Raw genomic sequence first — 20,395 nt, 5'->3', positions numbered from 1 at the left:
AATTTACAGAAAATGTTACATTTTTGTGATTTATATCGTTATCGGGACGATAGAATTCTTATATCGGGATATGAGATTTTGGTCATATCGCACAGCCCTACCGGTAGTGGTGTAACTGGACAATGACAGTGGGATTCCCATTACAGATAAATCTTCAACAACTGTGTGATGCTATCATGTCAGCATGGACCAAAATCTGAGTCGTGTTTTCAGCACTTCATTGAATCTATGCCATTAAGAATCAAAGCAGTTCTGAAGGCAAAGGTGGGGCCAACTCATTATTAGCAAGGTATACCTAATAAAGTGGCTGTTGAGTGTATGTATGTAACATTACAAGGTGTGACGTAAATGTCATTTTGTAGCTGTTACCCAGAAGCCCAAAAGTTTCAGTCACTATATACTTTATAAACAAAGAAAGTATGGCATGAAAGTCTGGTGGAAGTCTGAAGCTAAAAGCCCATTTGACTGTGAGATATGAGATTTCTTCATCAGTCCACAAGTCCTTCAACAAGTCCTTCATCGAGTGTTTTTAATATAATGAATTGGTTAGACAGATTGGTATCTGTCCAGGTTGTACCCTGCCTCTCGCCCATAGACAGCTGGGATACGCTCCAGGCCCGCCGCGACCCTGAAAAGGATAAATGGCAGAGAATGGATGGAATGACTGGAATCGTGGCGAGGAACATCTGTGACTGACATGTAGATGTTTCATGCCCTTGCAGCTGCATGCTGCCGTGACAGAGATGGAGCAGGAGAAGTTTGAATTGCAGAAGAAACACACACAGAATATCCAGGAACTGCTGGAGGACACCAACATCCGACTGGCTAAGATGGAGTCTGACTATAATGCACGGTCACAAGCAACTGTGAGTACAGAAACAGGCATGTGTGAGTCTGGATGTGTGTGTATGTGTCAGCTTTACTGCATTAATACAGCAGCAAAGATTAATCTTACTAATATTGTTAGCTGGTTTTTTTTCTGGCTTTCTGTTAATCTGTGTACTATGTGCACAAACAGTATGTTGATGAAACACGTGGGTGTTACTCACCCATAGTTGCTGTGTTACTCTTATTAAACTGTATGCAATGACACCCAGTTCAATACTACACATGCTTGGATGTCTGATCACAGCAGCTCATCAGTCAAGTGTGCGACACTGCCTCGTATCTTCTTTCTACTTTTATAGTTAAGCAACCATTTCATGTTTTATTCCTGAAATGCATGTGTCACATTTTATAACACTGTTGACATGAGATGCGTAAGATGCTACAGTAGCTCAGATTGATATAGACGACTTCATCATCATTTTATTTATTTATTTAAGTCATCTTTTTACAAGTTAAATGAAAGGAAAAACAACACCATCTGCCTCTGGCTGTAGATTTGAGGTGTTGAGGATCAATTGCTCTGCACACTTTCAGACAAAAAATAATTTTCTGGAGCAGCTTCTTTGAAATGTTGTGTTAGCACTCAGTCTGTTGGTGTTTTTTGTTGCAGCTGCTGTGTGTTGTGTCTGCTGAGACCAATGATGTGATTTTCTGACATTGAATTATTAATCTCCACACCCTGATTTATGTTGGACCTTGTGTTGCTGCACATACCAAAGTAGCAGATGTGCTGGAAGACTCCCACTTAACCAGTGGTCCCGTGGATTTACAGATGCAGTGTTGTGCAAAGGTTTTGAGCCACAAATATGTATTGTAACGTGCAAACATAAATGAATATACGGTATATAGGACAAAAACAGAGCTTGTACAATTCTAACAAGACTGAAAGACAATATTTGGGATGAGCACCTGTGTTCTTCACCACAGCCTGAACTATCTAAAGCAGCTTTCCTGTCATTTCTTTAAGTTGTCTTCAGGAATAGTTCTCCAGGCTTCTTGAAGGACAGTCAAAGCTCTTTTTCGCATGTTGGCTGCCTTTTTTGTTCTCTGTCAAGATGATTGCACACTGCTTCAATAATGTTGAGGTCCAGGCTCTGGAGAAAGCAGTCCGTGACTGATGGTGCTCCACTCAGTGTTTTTCAATTTAGATATCCCTTTACTGCATTGGCAGTGTATTTGGTGTCACTGTCATAACAAAAAAAAGGAAGTTGTTGCCAATCATATAATATTGTATGATGGATCAAAATCTGACTGTACTTTTCTTGATTCATATTTACATCAGATTTGACAAGATCCCCAACACTAGGGCTGAAATACAGAATCTACACCATGTTTTACATATGGCTGTGAAAACCTCTCTCCTGACCTTGTCCATACATACTTATAACTGATTTTTATTTATTTTTTATTTTTATGGCTTCATCACTCCACAAGACCTGTTACTACTGATTTTCAGACACTTTTCTGGAATTTGGCAAATCTCAGCCATTTCTGTCTGTCTCCCTTCCTTCAGAATAGCTTTTTGTCAGCCACCCTTTCACAGAGACCACTTCTGATGAAGGTTCAGTTAACAGTAGATGGATAAGATGAAGGGTCAGATACATCTCTCAGGTCCTTTGTCAGGTCTTGGCTGACATGACTTTCAGATACCGTTCACCTGCTTTGGACCGTTTTTAAGGCCTGACACTTCTTTTGTCCACTGCTTGTCCAGTTTCCTCTTTTTTTCCCACTAACTAAAGAAATGGAAACAAATGGTGTGACTGGCAGCAAGTAAATAAAGGACCTAAAGATACTGTTGTTCTTTTGCTAAGTTGTCAGTTATGTGTAGACGCGACACTGGATCATCCATTGAGTTAGGTGCTTTTTTTTTTAATACTTTAATGATTTGTAGGTCAGTGTTAAGTGACTTTAAGAACCAGAAAAAAAACATTCCTCCAAAAATGGCCAGTGTGATGGGCTGAGTTGGGTAGGAGGAGTCCTAGGAATTATTAGAAAAATAGGGTTTCCATTTATTTAACCCTAAAAATTATATTTACAAAAGTAATAAATGTTGAGCTCATAAAAGAGGTCAAAGAAACAAAACTTAACTCAGGCAAAGAACTGCAAACTTAACAAACCAAACAACTGCCCAAACAAACATAACTGACCTAAACAGGAAATGACACACAAGGGTATATATGATGGCTGATCACATCACTATGACACACGAGGGGTAACTAAACAAAACACAATCATAAACCACAAAAACCATGCAGTACAGGCTAGTTTGTTAATAAACTAAATACCAAAGAAGAACATCAAAACCACTGAACCCTAAACTCAAATATCTAATCAAATATAAAAACTTTCCAAACCAATCAATAAACTTATTGGAAACTAAAGTGTGTTATTGTGTTCAAATGAAGAAATGAAAATACACAAAAGTTACCGACTTTAGAGTGTGGCCATGGGTTTGGGCATCGCAAGCAGGCTTCTTGGAAGCAAAATGCGAAGAAAGGAGGAGTGGCTCAAGACTTGCACAGTAGTGTAAAACTCACATGATGAGCATATAAAACACAACATATTTAGTATTTTATTCTGGGTTAACTTAGTCACATTTTTGTGTCCATCAGTTACACAGTGAGTGTTTGTGTAAATCGACTTTAACTACCTGACTTGTCGTGTTTTCCCTTACTTTTTTTATTATTTATTTTTGTATGCACATGTTTGTTCCATCTGTCTGTGATCACGACTTATACTTAAGATAGTGTGAGCAGCTTTCAGAGATTCATCCTAAAGAGCAGCAGGGGATGCAAGTGTTCAAACGCTTAGTGTAGGCAGATTATTTTCTATGCTCAGCACCACCTTTCACTGGAACAAACAGGATTCTCTGCGACTAGATTTACTTCTGCTAAAAACTCTTTCCTCAGTTAGTTCTAAATGTATACATCTGTCGCATGGCTAATCAGGGGGGAAAAAAGGGACCCACAACACTCGGTGGCTGAAATGAAAGGAGACATTCTCTAACCTCTGGCCAAGAATGACTCTCATATCTTGTGCCTGTCATCTTTAAAAAGGTCTTTGATCCAAGTATGTATTAAATCTTACCCATTGCCGTGATTGTGCTTGAAGATGTGCGTGCACACATGCGTACACACCTCCCAAAGCTGCACTTTCTTTGAAGTCTTATGAAAGGACTTTGGTTTAAGTGGGACTATGCACATTTCATTAGCTGGGACCATCAACACCAGAGGCCAGTTGAATGCACGTGTGTCATAAATACAGTTTCTATCAGTATCAGTGTTCATGGGTTGCCATACACACACGCTGCCTCTGGCCTTAGTCTGTCAACAGGGCCACATTTAAGAGGCTGCAAATACTGAATGGTTCATGGTTGATTACACCCCCCCCCCCTTTTTTTTTTTTTTTAATAATTAAGGCCAGACAAGGTCCAAGAAATTGGGGGGAAAGGCCCCCTGTCACTGTAACAGCTGCTGTCCTCCTGTAGTGTTGGGCTATTCACAAACACACGCTGAGGATATGTGTTGAAGGTAGTCTTTATCTCAGGTGAGTTGGTACAGCACCTTTTTGTCAGCGATTGCTGTCTCTGTGCTTGATCCTTTAGAGCTGGAGTTGGCTCATTTTGCCCCATGTTGACTTTCTTGAGTCTTTCAATATCCAGATGAATCTTCCTTTCAGTCCATACTCCTCATTAAATAGAAGTGAGCTCCAGTAATGCTGAACATGTGCTTTTGTGCAGCAAATCACATTGTAGTTGTTTGTGGTCAGTGCTACTCCTCTACTAAATACACTGCTCGAAGAAATCAGAGTAACACTTTTTGATCTGATGCAGGATCACCATGCACTAGTTGTGCATTTGGCTGTTGTGGGTGTCACTGCTGGTAAATGGACTGATTCTTATATAGCACTTTTCTACTCAACTGTAGCGCTCACAGCACTTTATACAACATGCATCAGTCACACATTTATACAAGCACTTTTTTCTATGCTTTTCCTACCTGTGCTTTCTATCGAACAATCAAAGACAATGGTCCAAATTGAGTCCACGATGCCAGTGAACGCTCTTGGTGAACCCCAAGAGCATATCTCGGATACTTTAGCAGCCAGAGATTGAACCACCAACCTTCCAGTTAGTAGATGACCTGCTCTACCTCCTGAGCACCAGCCACCAATACTAGAGGTAGACAATGCTTGGACCATACGGAGGTTACAGTTGTAGTCCAACATCTTTCAATCTTCTGTACCCAGGCCTGTGCTTGTTACGGCACGCATGTGCCATTGCCAGGAAGTTCTATGTCTCCCCGGCATGGAGGCAATTCCAGGAGAAAGACAGTTACTCTAGGGTAGCTGGACAGGGTCATAGAAGTTCCTTAATCTATCAGGAGGACCGGTATCTGCTACCTTTGTACAAAGACGAACAGGATGAACACTGCCACACCAAACAATCAGAAGCAGGCTTCATGAAATTGGCCTGAGAGCCAGAGAGCCTTTTATGGGCCCTAGGCTGACTGCCTGGCACCAGTTAACCTAACATTAATGTGTTTGGAAACCACTGCACCACTGTGCCAAAGAGATGTAGATCCTAAGTTTATATCCAGGACACAATATGAAAAGTTTGCTCACATCACACGCAACACAAGCAATCCAGGACAACCTCAAGTCGATGATTCATTCCCTTCAAATACAGCAGACTGGATGCAGCTTAATAACAAATGAAATAAAGACTGTTCATCTGCCCACCGCTGCCTTGTGGAGTTTCTCTCCAACAGAGATCACAAAAAGATACTTCGGATGTTGTTTTTGGCTCTTATCTCTGCGCAGGGCAGAACAGGTAGAAGTGACTGAGTAGGTGTTTGAAAATAAAGACAAGCTGCTATCTGCACCAGCCAAGCTTTTAACAGTAGTCCGTGCACGTCCAAACCAAGTAAAGATAGAGATGCATTTGTAGCAGTGCCACATTGTCTCCACTGCTGATATTCCACTGATTGAATGGGCTTTTCCTATATATAGGATATAATTAGTAACACTGTTTTAGACAAATATAGAATAACTGGTTTCTGAAGATGGCACTAAACCTTTTAAAAAAACATTTGCTGGACACTTATTCCTCAAGCTTACTATTTCCCCCTTACTCTATCCTCTTCCTTTAATAGTGTTTGCTTATTCTATATATGTATTATAGTGATGTTTTTATGAGGACTTTTGTAAGTCTAACCAAATTCTATTATTAGAATTTGAAGCACAATATGCGTGGCCTCAGGAGACGAGCGATGATACAGGCTGCCTTCCAGTTGCTGGCTGTAGTTCAGATACAAATATTGTGAAAGGTCGTCCATCACTTTTTATGACTTTTTTTGTCACAGCTTACATGTTTTGTTTTGTTTTCCCCCCCTCTTCAAAGGCTTAATCATTTCAAAATCTTCGAAGAGGAGCGTAGCTCATAATCTAGTTTAGTCTGCACTTCACACAAAGTCATTCTCCTTCTAAAACACCTAATTAGGGGACATATTTTGGCCCCACTGAGGGTCCAGGTGTGCCGAGTCAGGCTTCAGTGTGGAGACGTGTCTTCTCATCTCCTGCCAGAAAGCTAAGTGTCAGCATGCGTCCCAGCACAACACAGACTCCTTGTTCCTTTTCTTAACGGCCTACACTGCTAACACAAAGACAAAGGTCTCTCTCAGCAGCCTTGCCGGGCGCAGCTCGCATACTCTTTTCAAACGCACCATTCCCCGCCTTTCTCGTCACTCCACCTTCAGTCATCGCAATCTTCTGTCATCATCTAGATCAACTAGCACGCTCCGTCTTTAATCAGCGCCCCGTCATCGCCTTTATCGGCCCGCCTACACTGCATTCCACGCTGTCATGTGTACATACACACACACACACGAAGATACATATGTGCATGTTGATGGACAGTAGGCAGGGAAGGGAAGTTCTTTTTAATCAAAACAGTGTAGGAAGAAGCTGTCTGTTTGGGCTGGACTTTGATCGTTGTCTTCTGAAAGTCTGAATCTTGATCAAGTTTTTGACAGTGGAAAAGAGACTGAAATACCTCAACGCTGTCATTGTGTATGCTGGAGTCATTTGATCTGATGCAGGATCACCATGTTCAGATATTTAAATCGATGAAGTTATAGGCTTTTTATGATGCCCTATGTTGATGTACCAGCACTTTACTGCCACCAGCGTTAAATGTCAGTAATTTAAGAGATGTGGCTAGACTTTGAAATTGCCAGTAATATCAGGCAATTTTCACACACTGACCCATCTAACAACTGATTATTGTCTGTTACTGGAATTGTAGAAAGAAAATGCGGCCTGTGCAGTTTGCTATTATGGAAGCATTCATTAACTTTTACATTTTCAGCTGGTATCACTATGAGTTTATTCTCATGCCTCAATTTGGGTAATAAGTTTAAACAGTAGCCAGAATGTAACAGAGGAACAACAGCTGACTAGAAACATGTGCATCTGAGTTGTTTTTTTTTTGTTTGTTTTTAACTTGAGTCTTTGTATGCTTACATGACAGTAAAGTTTATCTCGTCTTTTCTCTTACAAAGGGGTCTTCTAAAAGTTTGCCATGTGGAGCAGGGAAGGATTTTCAGCTACAAATTTTATTAGCATGTAATAGTATTACACATTTTTGGAGTAATTATCATTTATTGTCAATGAGTGAAGTGAGAGGATCATTCAGCTGCACTGTTAGCCACATGTTAGCTTCGATACGTTCATATCAGTGACCTGATTTCTGTGGAGCATGCGATCCTCTGACTTATGCTCATTTTCCCGTGCTGACGCCCTTGGCGGTTCAAGCTGTTTGATTTCGTAACAACTTGTGTGTCCAGGAGCAAACGATGAGAGAGCTCGAGCTCCGGGTGAAACAGCAGTCAGCAGAAGGGGAGAAGGGCAACACGCTGCGTCAGAAAGTGACACAGGAGAAGGCTGAGCTGGAGATCCACATTGCATCTATCAGCACTGAACTCCAGGAGGCCAACAGACGGTATGAACCTGTTTGGCGTGTGGTATAGGGGTGGATTGAAAGATAAAGAGGAGAAGAGTAGCTAGTGCTAATATTGAAAGCTTTTCAACACTAACCAGCTTTTCATGACTAGGTTTTACTGCCATGTGCTTTTTAATTTAAATGTCTTCTTCACATCTTAAGAAAGCTTTATGTAATCTATTGCTAGTGTGCAGCGGATGGACAGTAAAAATGGTGTATGAATAGAAACGGATCTGTATGTGTGAAACTCTTTCGTGAAGTCTGAGTCAAGCCGTTAGCTTTTCACAGGATTATGATCCTGCAGAAGGAGAAGGAGGAGCTGAGCGAGCAGCATGAGCAGGCCACGCAGAAGCTCCAAGTCAAGTACGAGACCGACTTGAGCCACTTGCACCATGAGCATGCTCTCTCCGCTGCTAAGGTTCACATTACCACAACACACTCACACGTATCTCCCTCGGCCTGCTAAATTTTGCTGCTGACTGATTAATAACACACAACTTTTAGCAAATCTCTCCACTCTCTATTGCAGGCCTCTGAGGTGATGGCAGATTTAGAGAAAACTGTGGCTCAGATCAAACAGCAGCTCGAGGACAGTGAACATCGAAGACACCAACAAGTCAGGGTATGATATGATTCGGGTGGCGACGCTCATTTTAAACCTCTCTTTCGTCACTGCAACAATACGAGCTTTAAAAGTGCTTGTCATTAGCAGCTCTCTCTGACCTATTGATTCGACTCTGCTTCCTTTCAGGATCAAGAGATGAAGTTTCAGCAGGAAAAAGATGAACTGCTGATCAGCTGTGAGAAAAAGGTAGTGTGTTCCTGTTCCATAAGGAAAAATCCATCTGCCAAGCTCAGTAACCTCCTGTCATTATATCAAAACCACCCCTGAACAAAGTGATTAGTGGAGATCAAAGCTTGGAGCCGCATGTTCCTCATGGTTCTCTGCTCTTGTAAAATCCTAAAAGCCTCAGTTAACAGGTAGATGTTAGGCTGGCGCAAAGGAAGGCAGGATGGTAAGTTGGTCATTTAGATCAAGAATTATTAAGTTGTAAAAATAAGAAACAAGTTAGAAGCAAATTGAAATAAACATTTTTTTTGGGGGGGGGGTCCTGTCTGAAGTATGCACTGTCTCTGTACCCAGGCCTGTGCTTGATTACCCCCTCTCCTTTGAGAGACCCTTTTTAAAGCCATAGAGCAGCCATAAAGCATAAAGTACAAAGGCTATTGTTAATGATCTGAGCTGGACCAGACTAGGCCAGGCCAGACTTCATAGGTAAAGATCAGGTTTAAGCTCCACACTGCAGCTGGGTCATCTTCAAAGTGCCGCATCTTGGTGGCAGGCTGGCATACACATCTGGCTGCCTGTGAGTGATACACCTGCAAAAACTTAGCAGGCATGTGTGTTCTTTATTTGGGGTCAAGGAGGATTTAAATTAAGCTTCCCTCAGTGGATTGCTTTTGATGTGTGTGTGTGTGTGTTTCTTTCTTTTTTTGCCCTCGTAATCCACCTGTATTTTTTTTTCCTACCTTTTCCTCTTCTTTGTTTGCTTCACGAGGTGACGGGGGAATGAAAGACAGACAAGTCCGTTGTTCATTTTCCTTTTTGTTTACTCTGGAAAGATTCCTCGCTCCGCTCCCGAGGAGTGCTAAAGGATACACAAGAAGGAGACTGTGGTATGGTATCTGGACATGAGAAGGTCCCATATGGCTGCCATAGATCCAGATTGAGAGGGCCTCTAAGGCAGGCGGGATGGGCTCAGCTACTTTTGATGGGGTGATAGAAGAGATGAGACCAGATGCACAAGGTCACAGGCAGAAGAGTTTCCTTGAGTGATGTTTGATGGTGTCTGCTTTTGCACTCACTCGCACCTCTCTCTCTGTTCCTCCTATACTCTCATCCTCGCTCCCTCTTCCTCTCTCTCTCTCCCTCTCTCCCTCTCTATCTGTCTAAGGTTTTGGCACTTCAAACTGAGGCAGAGAAGGAAAAGGCAGAGGCTAAAAGGAAGATAGCCAAACTGGAAGAAGCACTCAGGTATGATGGGAAAAGGCTAAACAGAGAGTTGTGTTGAATTAAAGACGTTTCATGGGTCTATGCTTTAGACTCCATTGATAATTATTTAGTCTGTTTAAGATACTTTATCAGCATTTCAGCATCAGATGTCTTTCCAAAATCCAACAGAATGTGGAGTAAAAGGACGATCAGGCAGATTTTCAGGCACAAACACAATACAGAACCAACCCAGTCATATTCTGACGTTGTCACATTGCCGTTGTGGCAGGTACATGGAGAGTCACGGTGCATTATCACTATCTGTACTGAAACCGGCAGCAAAGTTTCCAACATGTCTAATGTTAGCAAGCATGATTTTTTTTTTTTTAAGAGTCATTAATATCACAGATTTGGGCCTCGATTTTGTGGCTTCAGACTTTATTAAAAGGAGTTGTTTATGTCTACTGACTTTGAGTCTTTGATCATAAAAACAGCGTGTATGAATTCTGTTTTAAGGCGGAGTTTGGCTTTAACAAGTCAACCCTTGCGCGCTCTCTTTGATCTCTTCTCATAACTGAAACTAGTACTGAGTTGAGAGCCTTGAAAGTCTCAGAGCTTCACATGTGACTGGTGTTTGCGATGACTTGATGAAAACTGGCAAATCTAATCCTATTGTATAAACCGAGTAGTCTCTATAGTAATGAAAGCTGATAAACAAAACTGTCGACTTTGACACAATCATACGGCTGATATTCAATGGACGAGAAACAGCCTGGGTATTGGTTAATATTAAAGAGTGTTATGGGGTGATGCACATTGAGTCAAGAAAATTAAAAAACATGAACGCTACACTGATCAATATTTGATATCAACAATTGATAAAATGGCAAAGTAATGACATGCGGTGAATCCACCAACAGTTCTTGTTTAATTCACTTTTCCTCAGCCTCCACTCAGCTTACTACCATCATTCAGCAATTTGTTTCAATTCAGTCTCATGATTCTCATCAGTCCTGTTTCCAGATGCAGCATGCAGCTGTTTTGAATAAACTAAAAAGCCATATATTTCCCACAGGAGTAAGTGAGGGTGGCCTGTAACACAGTATTTAACAATAAATATGCTCTTTTTAAGTCAGTGAGATACCCATCATTGCTCAATTGTGAAATCTGTTAAAGTAACCATATTCTGTCATTTATATACATGATTGCTTCACTCAGACATACTCATACGATTACTGAACATTGTCAGTGTCACTCTAGTGAAGGGTAAATACACTTTTGGATTGTTTACTTCTCTCCATCTTTGTCGCCAGAAGGAAGACCTATGCGTATGTGCGCCCTCAACCCTTTCTGCCATCCAGACTGGTCCTCAGTCACTAATATCTCTTTAGAAATGTTCAAAAAATTAGTGCAGACACAAAATAGGCATTGGATTAAGTGCTTCCTCTGGATTAAAAGTGGTTAAGAAAGAAAAGTAAAAAGTAAAACTCACTGTGGCTCAAGTTAAAAAAAAAAAAAAAGAAGTATGTATGAAGTATGAAAGGCGATCAGTATTAAAAAGATGTCCAAGATGAGCCATATTCTCCAGCATCTGTGGAAAAGTGTCAAACATTTTGACTAAGTGACGACATCCAGCAAGGATGAGGATTCAATGAAGGATAAGATGAGAAGTATTAATAACATTAATAATGCTATGTTGTTGGTATGTTTGGTCTAAGGCACATATACAAAGATTGTGGAGCCCCGTGGTCCACAACAATCAAGTTTTCAGTGAGCTGCACAAAGAAGCTCAAAGACATATGGAGTCTTAAGCATGTGCATTTCATTAATGTGTCTGCAACACATTCAGACAACTGCTGTGACAACTTTTAAGGACACGCAATCGAATGGTGGCGAAGGATGTCTGAAGGGGAGGAATGTCAGTGTTTCTTTGGGCCTGTCTGATTGTTAAATACACAACGCTTTGCAAACACATTGACTATGTTTTCAGCATGATATACTGCTGCAGCTCCTGCTTCGAGGCAGTTGTGTTGAGCGTTGAAAGTGCAGATTTAACTGTTTCCAATAATGATTGCTCACGTACATTGCGTGGTTCAAGAAGTTATTGTAGTGCACAAATGCAGGGCAATGAAACAGCTTTACCTAAATGGAATGTAGCCACACCTAAATAGTGTTGTTAATTAAACTTGTAGCTACAATGTTTCAGAATGCCTACTATAGAGGAAAATATTATTAAAGGAATGGATAAAAAAATAACATGTAATCTACTCTAAATGCCACATCCAACACTAACTCCTTTATCTTCAACACTCTCTTCTATCCAGAGCTGCATATGTTGAAATGCTCGACTTCAGCAGACTGCAGACAATCAGCAAACCAACCAGCGAGCCAGTCAGTACATTCCACTGGGTAATTAATCCCATACAGAGCCATATTACTTGGCCACAAGCAGATTATAGTTTCTGTGGCAAGACTAGATCATGTTCTGCACAATTAAACAGAGCGCCGGCTCGGCCTATTCAGCAACTGTAGCTCCAGTTCCAGCTATACATGGCCCAAGCTCGTCACAGTGCCATCACTCACCCCGAGTGGGTTTTAGCTGTTTGTTGTAGCATAATAGAAACCCAAAGGTCTTCCAGGGTTCTTCTTCTATGGTCAAAGTGGTCTTAGACAAACACTAACAATAACACTGTGGCTGTTTGAGGAAAAGATTGTATGGTTGTTACTCCTCTTCCTTTCTTTCAGTCACCATGATGCAACAAAAAAACACATTTTTGTAGCATTTAGTAAATATCGGTGTAAATATCATAAGGGGACACTGATGGTTGTGTTTTCTTATTGTTTGCTTGTCATTGTCAGCCCAGCTACAGAGAACGTCCTTAAACACAGCAGACGGATCCGTTTGTGCATAAATTATCCTTGTTGTTAGTATCAGTAACGAGCCAGTCATTCCCTCGTTTAAACACTGAAAACGGCAAGTGGCCCGTTGGGCTCTTAGCTAATTAAATACTCAGGCTGCATACACACGCACACACTGAGCAGCCTGATGTCTGCTACCTGCCTGCTGCCGTGGCAACACTGACGGCCTTTAAAGGCGATCCAGCAGAACTTCAAAGTCAAAGCAAGACCGCACGCAGGTTTGTGTGTGTGTGTGTGTGTGTGTGTGTGTGTGTGTGTGTGTGTGTGAAGATTGGAGGATGAATGATAAAATTAAACAAATAGAGCTGCTCAAGAAACCTCCTCCTTCAGATACTCTGCGATACATGCATCTGTATAATGCATGCACAATGATCCATGCAGACTATGTGAACATAGATTTATTATTAACAGTCTTTGCCTATATAAAAAGAAATATTTAAAAAATCCACAAATTTATATTTTTTTCTTAATAAGTTGATGCGACTGCTGGTTGTGCATTTTTAATGGATCTGATTATTCATATGTAGCATAAGTAAGTGATACCCATTCAAAATCTAAGAAGAATATGATCTTCTTGTCCTGTCATGCAAATAAGCATTGCTGTGTCAGTTTGAGTTCCTGGTCTGTGTTACTATGGCAACAACAACAGAAAGCACTACAAAGCTGCGCTGGGAACAAGTTTCTCTCCTTTTTTTTCATCCCAACCTGCCTCAGATCATTACAGGGCATTAGCATGGAGATGGAGAGATACACCACAGATAGTGGTGGTTGTGGATGGGGTAGTAAAGAGAGGAGGGAGCTCATCTGGGGAACAGCTTGCCTGCTTTGCAACAACGACCTCCAAATCACAATTTGGGGCAAATAGAAAACCACTCAAATTTTTAGAGTAGAGAAAAAGAAAAAGGTTGTAGATTATGGCGTTTCTTTTCTCTCTGAGACGCAGGCATCGTTTTATTTTTCATGTCGCCCTTCCTAGAACTTGTATCCCAGCTGCGTTAAACAAAACCACATCTTTACTAAGGCGTGGTGCAAACTTTGGTTTTGTCTCTCTGATTATTTACACTTTGGAGTGGCCGAAGTAGCACTTGACTGTGAGCGGCTATCCAGTTTCACACGCGGCATCATTAATATGATGTTTCAGTCTTTGATTTATTTAACAATCCATCTCTAGTTTAAAGTTTGTCACTTCCCTACTAATGTTGATTTTTTTTCTTCTTTTTCGGGGGGGGGGGGAAACGTCGCCTTTTTTCACTGTTTATTCTCTAATCAGCTCTTAGCAACAGTTGCTCTGGCCGATAACGTGTGTTTCCTTCTGGCTGCGTGTCATTGTTCACCTTGTGCATACCCATATACATGCATGAGATAGGGTCCCTCATGCATGTCCTTCTACTCTTAAAGATAAAGGATTCATCCAATGCCTTCTTTCATGCTAGTGTGTGTGTGCGCGCACTTTTTCTACAACTGGGTGTGTCTTTGAAGTGGTCTTATCTTTCTCAGCATTCCTCTCCCATGACAGGAGGGATGGAGGGAAATAGGGATGGGGGTCCTGAGAGGGACCAGAGGTAGCCAAGCAGGGGCCATCCAGCAGCACGGTTAATGTTCAGGTGCAGGAGGAGCAGGTGGAGGCATGGATCCTGAATATTGAGAAGCTTCAGTGGGGCTCAATATTGACTCCCATGATAACTACTTTGAAAGGGGGAGTTGGGAATGGGTTAAGAATCAGTTCAATACCACAGATTTGACAAAATGAATATTCTGTCCTTTAAATAGATTTTGATAGATTTTTTTTTTAAATGAATACTTATTTGTATGTTTATTATTCAAGCTTGTAATGATCAGATAGCACTGCAAGGATATAACTGAGTCAGTCTAACCAGTATTTTCTCCTATTTCTGAATACTGAATTAGTAAAGTAGATAATGAATAAAAATGAGCAGTAATTCTGGTTATTTGTTATTCAGCTGTTATTTGTCATATTTAATCACCCCATCACTTAATGGTCTGACATTTTAATATCCTGCTTTAATGATTTTTAATTGGTTTTCTCTGCTTTCACGGTCGTCACTCGAAACCAAGATTGGCATTTCTACGCGAAGCTGGTTTTCTTCCAAATCTGCGCTGAGAGTCTGAATTTAGACCAGCAGGCTCGCTTAGAGCTGATGGTTCAGACTGCACGGATTGTCTTCAGGGCTTTCATTGTTTCACTCAACTTCATCTTCCACTGCATTATGTTTGGGATATGTAAATACAGTAGTCTCACTTTAGGGACTTGTGCCTAGTTGATTTAGCATGTTTCCATTGTAGTCTGCATAATTCGTAAAGCCAAATAGCATTTTAAGCCAACAGCAGAGACAGGAAAACCAACGTAGAACAACATTTTCCTAGATTTATCTCAAACTTTTATTAAAAAATTGCTCCATTTGGTTTTTTGTTGCTGTAGTTTGAATCGGATGTATAGAGAGCACAAATAACAGCCTTCCCTCGGCGTGTCTGCGCGACACTAAAGCGACAAGTTGTTTGGAGGGAACAACTTTTTCTTTAACGCCTTGGAACTGAGCGAGCTCCAGAGCTGGTTTGAACAATGACAAACATATATTGTTCTTTGTCTTTTTGCTCCGTCCCACCCACCATGTTTATCCACCTACATACTGCTACTGCCAGTGTGTGTTGCACCAGATTCATTATTCTCTCTCCTTATTGGTGTTTAGGTGTTTTTGAGGTACGACTCACTAACTAGTGTGAGGTAAAGTCGTTTTTCTTCTTCTTCTTCTTCTCCTCCGGGGATTATGCGAGAGCATAAACTTCACAGCAAAGTTTGAAATGTCATCATGTCAGATGTCATATCCTTCTAGTTCTCGAGCAAAGCACTCCAAAGCGATTCCCTTTGCAACTTCTCCGAGATGTGGAAATCAGCTACTTAGTTATTGCATTGTCGCGTATTTCTGTGACTGATCTGGTCTGAGATATATCAGAAAATACTGAAATATATTCAAAATGTAGCATCTTCACTGGCCAGTTGATGTCTTATTTTTGCTCCACAAATTCATATTCAGCTTGACTGAGAAAAACTGGAAAGCGGTTGCCTTTGAGCAACCGCTTGTTGTTCTTTTGATTATTCAACTTAGTTTGTTGCATCTTTGATTCATCGTTTTGCCGCAAAATCTTTGGGGTTTGGCAAACTGCTAGAAGGTTGGGGCTTAAATTAAAAAAATAAAGGTCAACAGTCGTGTCTTTAAAGATGCTACCGAGGCAACTGTTCCCTGCAGGCACGTGGACGACTACATGTGTAGATGCCACTGTAGGCGGAGGGCTGTGCTCTTTACGTTTGTTTACTTTTTTGTTTAATTTATTAAAGTGAAATGCTGCTCATAAACACGGCCAGAACTGTAGGTTGGCTTTAAAGCCATCCAGCTCGACGATGCTCTGTTTTCTATTCCCTCTATTCTACCCTTTCTGCCTTTAATATTTTCTTGCCCTTGTGCTATCTCTCTTTTGTGTTCACTTATTTGTGGTCTGTCTCTTATTCTGTGTCTGTTTCTGTCTTCTTCTTTTTTTTTCCCACTCTCTCTCCCTTTCTCTTTCTCTGGGGATGCAGATGAAAACCAAGCCTGTTTTATTTTTTCTTCAGAGGGCGCTGAATATTTCAGTTTTGCATTTTCTCTCTTTTTATGTGCTCTCGCTTTTTTTCTCCGAGCCCCTTTGATGTGTCTGTGGATTCGTTATCATTCCGTTTGGATGAGCTCACAGACGCAGATGTGGAGGCACTCACATGCACTTGGCTCTCTCACACACACACACACACACACACACACACACACACACACACAAACACACACTCACACTGACTCTCTGGCTTTTTATGCTAGAGACCAGCAGCATCCACATGCAAGCGTGCATTCTGGTCTGTTTGTCAGTCTTTTCCATGTGCTGCTCCACCCACATCACAGCCCATACAATTCTTAAATGCTCTTGCTTACATGAAAAGAATATTTGCATAAGCAATTAAGAGTTTCGTCTTTGTGCACAGACGTCAGCGGGTGCTTTTGTGTCAACTGCATGCGTGAGCCTATATACAGTAACTTCATTGTGTATCCGCCATGTGCTCGCGCACTCACACAGGCGGCACGTGGCACCGTGTGGTCAGAGGAGTCCGGAATATGCCGGCATCCCCGCACCCCTCCTGTCTGCCAGGCGGCTGGCTGGCGGAAGCTCCTTCACCCTCTCTAGTACACAAACACTCTTCTCTCTTTGCCGCCCTCTCTTCCTCCCCTTTAAACAGCTGTTTAAGGATTGAGGGATAAGAGGACTTCCTCTTTAGCGAAGGCACATCTTTAATTTGAGCCTCCTCTCCTTCCACTTTTCTGACCAGAGATCCATTTAAAGCCAACAGGCCGCCCTGGCGCTGGCACCCCTCTCCTTCCCTTTCCCTCTCCATTTCTCTCTGCCAGGCCTCCTTGACTCCTTTTTCGCTGTCCTCTCATCTCACCCTCGTTGCTCTGTTATTGATGGTGACACGCTGTCTACCGCTGTAGTGACCACACACGTTCACACGTGCACACACACACACACACACTCAGTTATGCTCCCGAGATTCCCCGAAGAGGCCAAGCGTTCACCTGCTCTCCTCAGCTTAAGAGCATAATATGTTTCAATCTGTCACATACTTGAAGTTAGCTGCAGTCACTTTTTTTTCTTCCTGTGTATTCTCTGAGGTATAGGCCCAGCAGCCAGCTCCAACTTACTCATAGTGCACTCCTTGAGTAGAGTTGTCAGTCACACAGAGAGTTTGGGATTGTGGCTCATGAACAAAGGCCTCTGTACACGCACGTGAGCGCGCACGCACGCGCAGGCTCAGTTGTCTCTCAAGCGAGACACACACCCAATTCTTTTCTCCCTCTCTCTCTCTCTACGCTCTCCTCTTGGAAGTTTTAAAAAAAAACTTGCTATTTCTGTGACATCCATTTTTCCATCTTCCTCTCTCTTTTCCTCTTTTTTTTCTCTTTTTTCCATCTCAGTCTCCCCACATATCCTTTGTGTCTGTCTGAGTCCGGAAGGCAGTCGTGCAACGAGACTGATTAATAATTACAGAGTACACAAAATTGGGAAAGAGGCAAAAAAACCAAAAAAAAACACTTTGTCGTTTGATGTCCAACATGAGAGAAACCAAAATTACAAAGAGACAGAACTCTATAAAGAGGAGAGAAAGCTTGCACATTCCTTTCTCAATCCTCTGCTTTTGTTCTCTGCTGTTTTGTTTTTTAATTTTTTTTTATTTTATTGCCTCCTCTGTTTTTGCTGGGGGGGTTTTATCGCCTCAGTTTCAGTTCTGTCTTTATAAACACCTAAAGTTGTTTCTTTGATTACAGGAAGAGATTAACCACTTTACAAAGCTGCAAACCACTATATGCTTTTCTTTAGATGTACTTCCAATTTTTCATTTAATTTATTTTTTAAGTTGTGCATGGATGCTCATAATCATGCTGCTTTTGACAGCCTTCCTGCTTTGTGAAGTACAGATAAATGCACGGAGCATAGTGCCTCCCCCTACCACCACCACCCGATGTGTGCCTGTTGTAATTTAGTAATAGTTGTACTTCTAATTGGTTTAAAGTCCCACTGGCCAGAATTTCATTCTCGCTGCTGCTTGTCTGTCCAGAGGGAATAATTATCCATACCCTCTTAGAGTAGCAATTTACAAGGGAGCAGAAAAACACAGCCACACATTCACTTATACTCAAAGCACTGCATAAGGCACGCTGTAAAGAGGAAAAAGTGCACAGTCAGTCGTACTGTCCCCCCTGATATCGTGCTCTTTGTGCTTGAATCAGATGAAGCATCTTGAAGGGTTGAAATAGTGGCTGCAGTCCATGTAGTTGCACATTTAGTGTTACTTTTTGTGAAAATTAAATCAATTCACGCAATTCTGTTTTTAGCAAAGTCCCATTTATGCACTGTACATGGATAACAGATGCTGTCGTTAAATTATTATGATCTGTTTTTCGGTGTTTTTAAACCTGGGTGCGCAATTCTTAAGTTGTTTATTCAGACTATATTCGTGCACGCCACACATGTGAGGAGCACGTGTGGCGTCATTAAAATACGAACGTTATACGAGTGTAAGGGGATAATATTTTCCAGGTTTGTGGGGGGGTTTTTTTGGTTGGATTTTGTCAACATGGTTTCATCAAGAAGTGTCATGCAAGAGATGAGTGAATCTGCCAAATTCCAACACTTCGAAATCTACTGTGGGTATCATGTGACAAACACTTGGAGGTGGCAGAACAGATGTGCGTGCTTTTCGCATTATTTTTCACAGTCAAGTCTGAGTCGAAGTCATTGGTGACAACAGAGTTTTGTCATCACAATATTGAGTATAGAATCATATAATAATAGCAAACGTGTGTCAACTAGTCTGTTGTATATTTATTTTTAATTCTTTAGTAAGTTTTTAGTTTTTAATATTTTTCATATAGCTGTGTATTTTCTTATGTCTGCCTTTATTTCAGTTTGTTTGTTTTTTTAATCGGTTAATAAACCAAAAAATATGCAAAGAGGTGCAAATTTAGAGCAAGAAGTTTAGCCTGGCTCCAAAAATATTTCGGTTCATTTGCATCTCCAGGTTTGAATGTCAGCAGCAACTTTGTCTGGTGTCAGTTTCGTGATTGACTGACAGCCTGTTCGTGGTGTCACGTGTCTCCTGCCCAGCTCTACCCTCCCGCATAAGCAGGTGTAGTGGATGGATGGACAGAAATTTAAAAGCTGTTTACAAAAATAACACCTTCACACACTTCCCTGGCTTCTAGCGCTGTCATTTTTTTCTACTCTGTATCCCTCCGCCCAGACACACTCCCTTCCCCACCTACCTTCTGTGCGTTAAGCTTGACAGCTACATTGTATATGATGTTGCGGCTGGGCCTGTTGGCTGGGCTCTGACAGTTCTCAGTATGAGGCCATCCCTCTCAGTGTGCCTGTCAGTCCCTCTCCTCTTGGAAGACTGTGACCTGACATTTACCGGCAGTAGCATCGGCACGCCTGCCTGGGAGATACAGCCACGCATTCCGATGAGCGAGGCTATACCGCATGCACAAAGTGACTTATTTTAATTTAAAACAGGGTGAACGATAATGAAGGATCATGGAAAGTCTTCACACATCGTTCAACATGGGAAAGAAACTTGTTGTTTGTTGAATATTTCACTCTTTGATGTCGAGAGAAAGCACCACATTAAAGCTCAGTCTATCGTGTTTGATACATGAGTGTTGCTGAGTTTTTAAAACTTCTATATCATCAGTGAACCTAAATAAACTTCACAATACATTTATAATCATTAAATTGCAAAAATTGTCAGCTGTAGCAAATTAAAACTCATATATGCAAATTAATATGTCATTATTTAATCGTTTGTTAATTTGTCCTCAGGTTCCATAAATACTCTATTTTCAAAAAATTAGAATTTTGCAAAATAATATGGCAATTATTTCACAGTTCAGGTTTTAAAGGGTCAACCAAACCTGATAGAGTGTATGCAAAAAGAACAGTGATGATTTTCTGCTTCTAAGTCTATCTTCGTTCTCTGTCTTTTACTATGAAACTAC

General features: G+C 41.3%; 1 protein-coding gene across 6 annotated transcripts in view; it reads left to right on the top strand.

The window, feature by feature from the left end:
• Window positions 1–20,395, top strand: part of cep112 (centrosomal protein 112) — a 125,489-nt gene that overhangs the window by 39,628 nt on the left and 65,466 nt on the right. For all 6 annotated transcript variants that reach the window (XM_005734649.1, XM_005734648.1, XM_005734646.1 and 3 more), the window contains 6 exons: window positions 723–866; window positions 7,734–7,888; window positions 8,177–8,306; window positions 8,418–8,510; window positions 8,640–8,699; window positions 9,844–9,923. In XM_005734649.1, coding sequence (XP_005734706.1) covers window positions 723–866; window positions 7,734–7,888; window positions 8,177–8,306; window positions 8,418–8,510; window positions 8,640–8,699; window positions 9,844–9,923 — 662 coding nt within the window. The remainder of the gene's footprint in view (window positions 1–722; window positions 867–7,733; window positions 7,889–8,176; window positions 8,307–8,417; window positions 8,511–8,639; window positions 8,700–9,843; window positions 9,924–20,395) is intronic.

Source organism: Pundamilia nyererei, unplaced genomic scaffold (assembly GCF_000239375.1).
Source record: "Pundamilia nyererei isolate P.nyererei 1_Seehausen unplaced genomic scaffold, PunNye1.0 scaffold00059, whole genome shotgun sequence".
In the NCBI taxonomy this organism is placed as follows: Eukaryota; Metazoa; Chordata; class Actinopteri; order Cichliformes; family Cichlidae; genus Pundamilia; species Pundamilia nyererei.
This window is presented reverse-complemented; position numbering and strand designations above follow the sequence as displayed.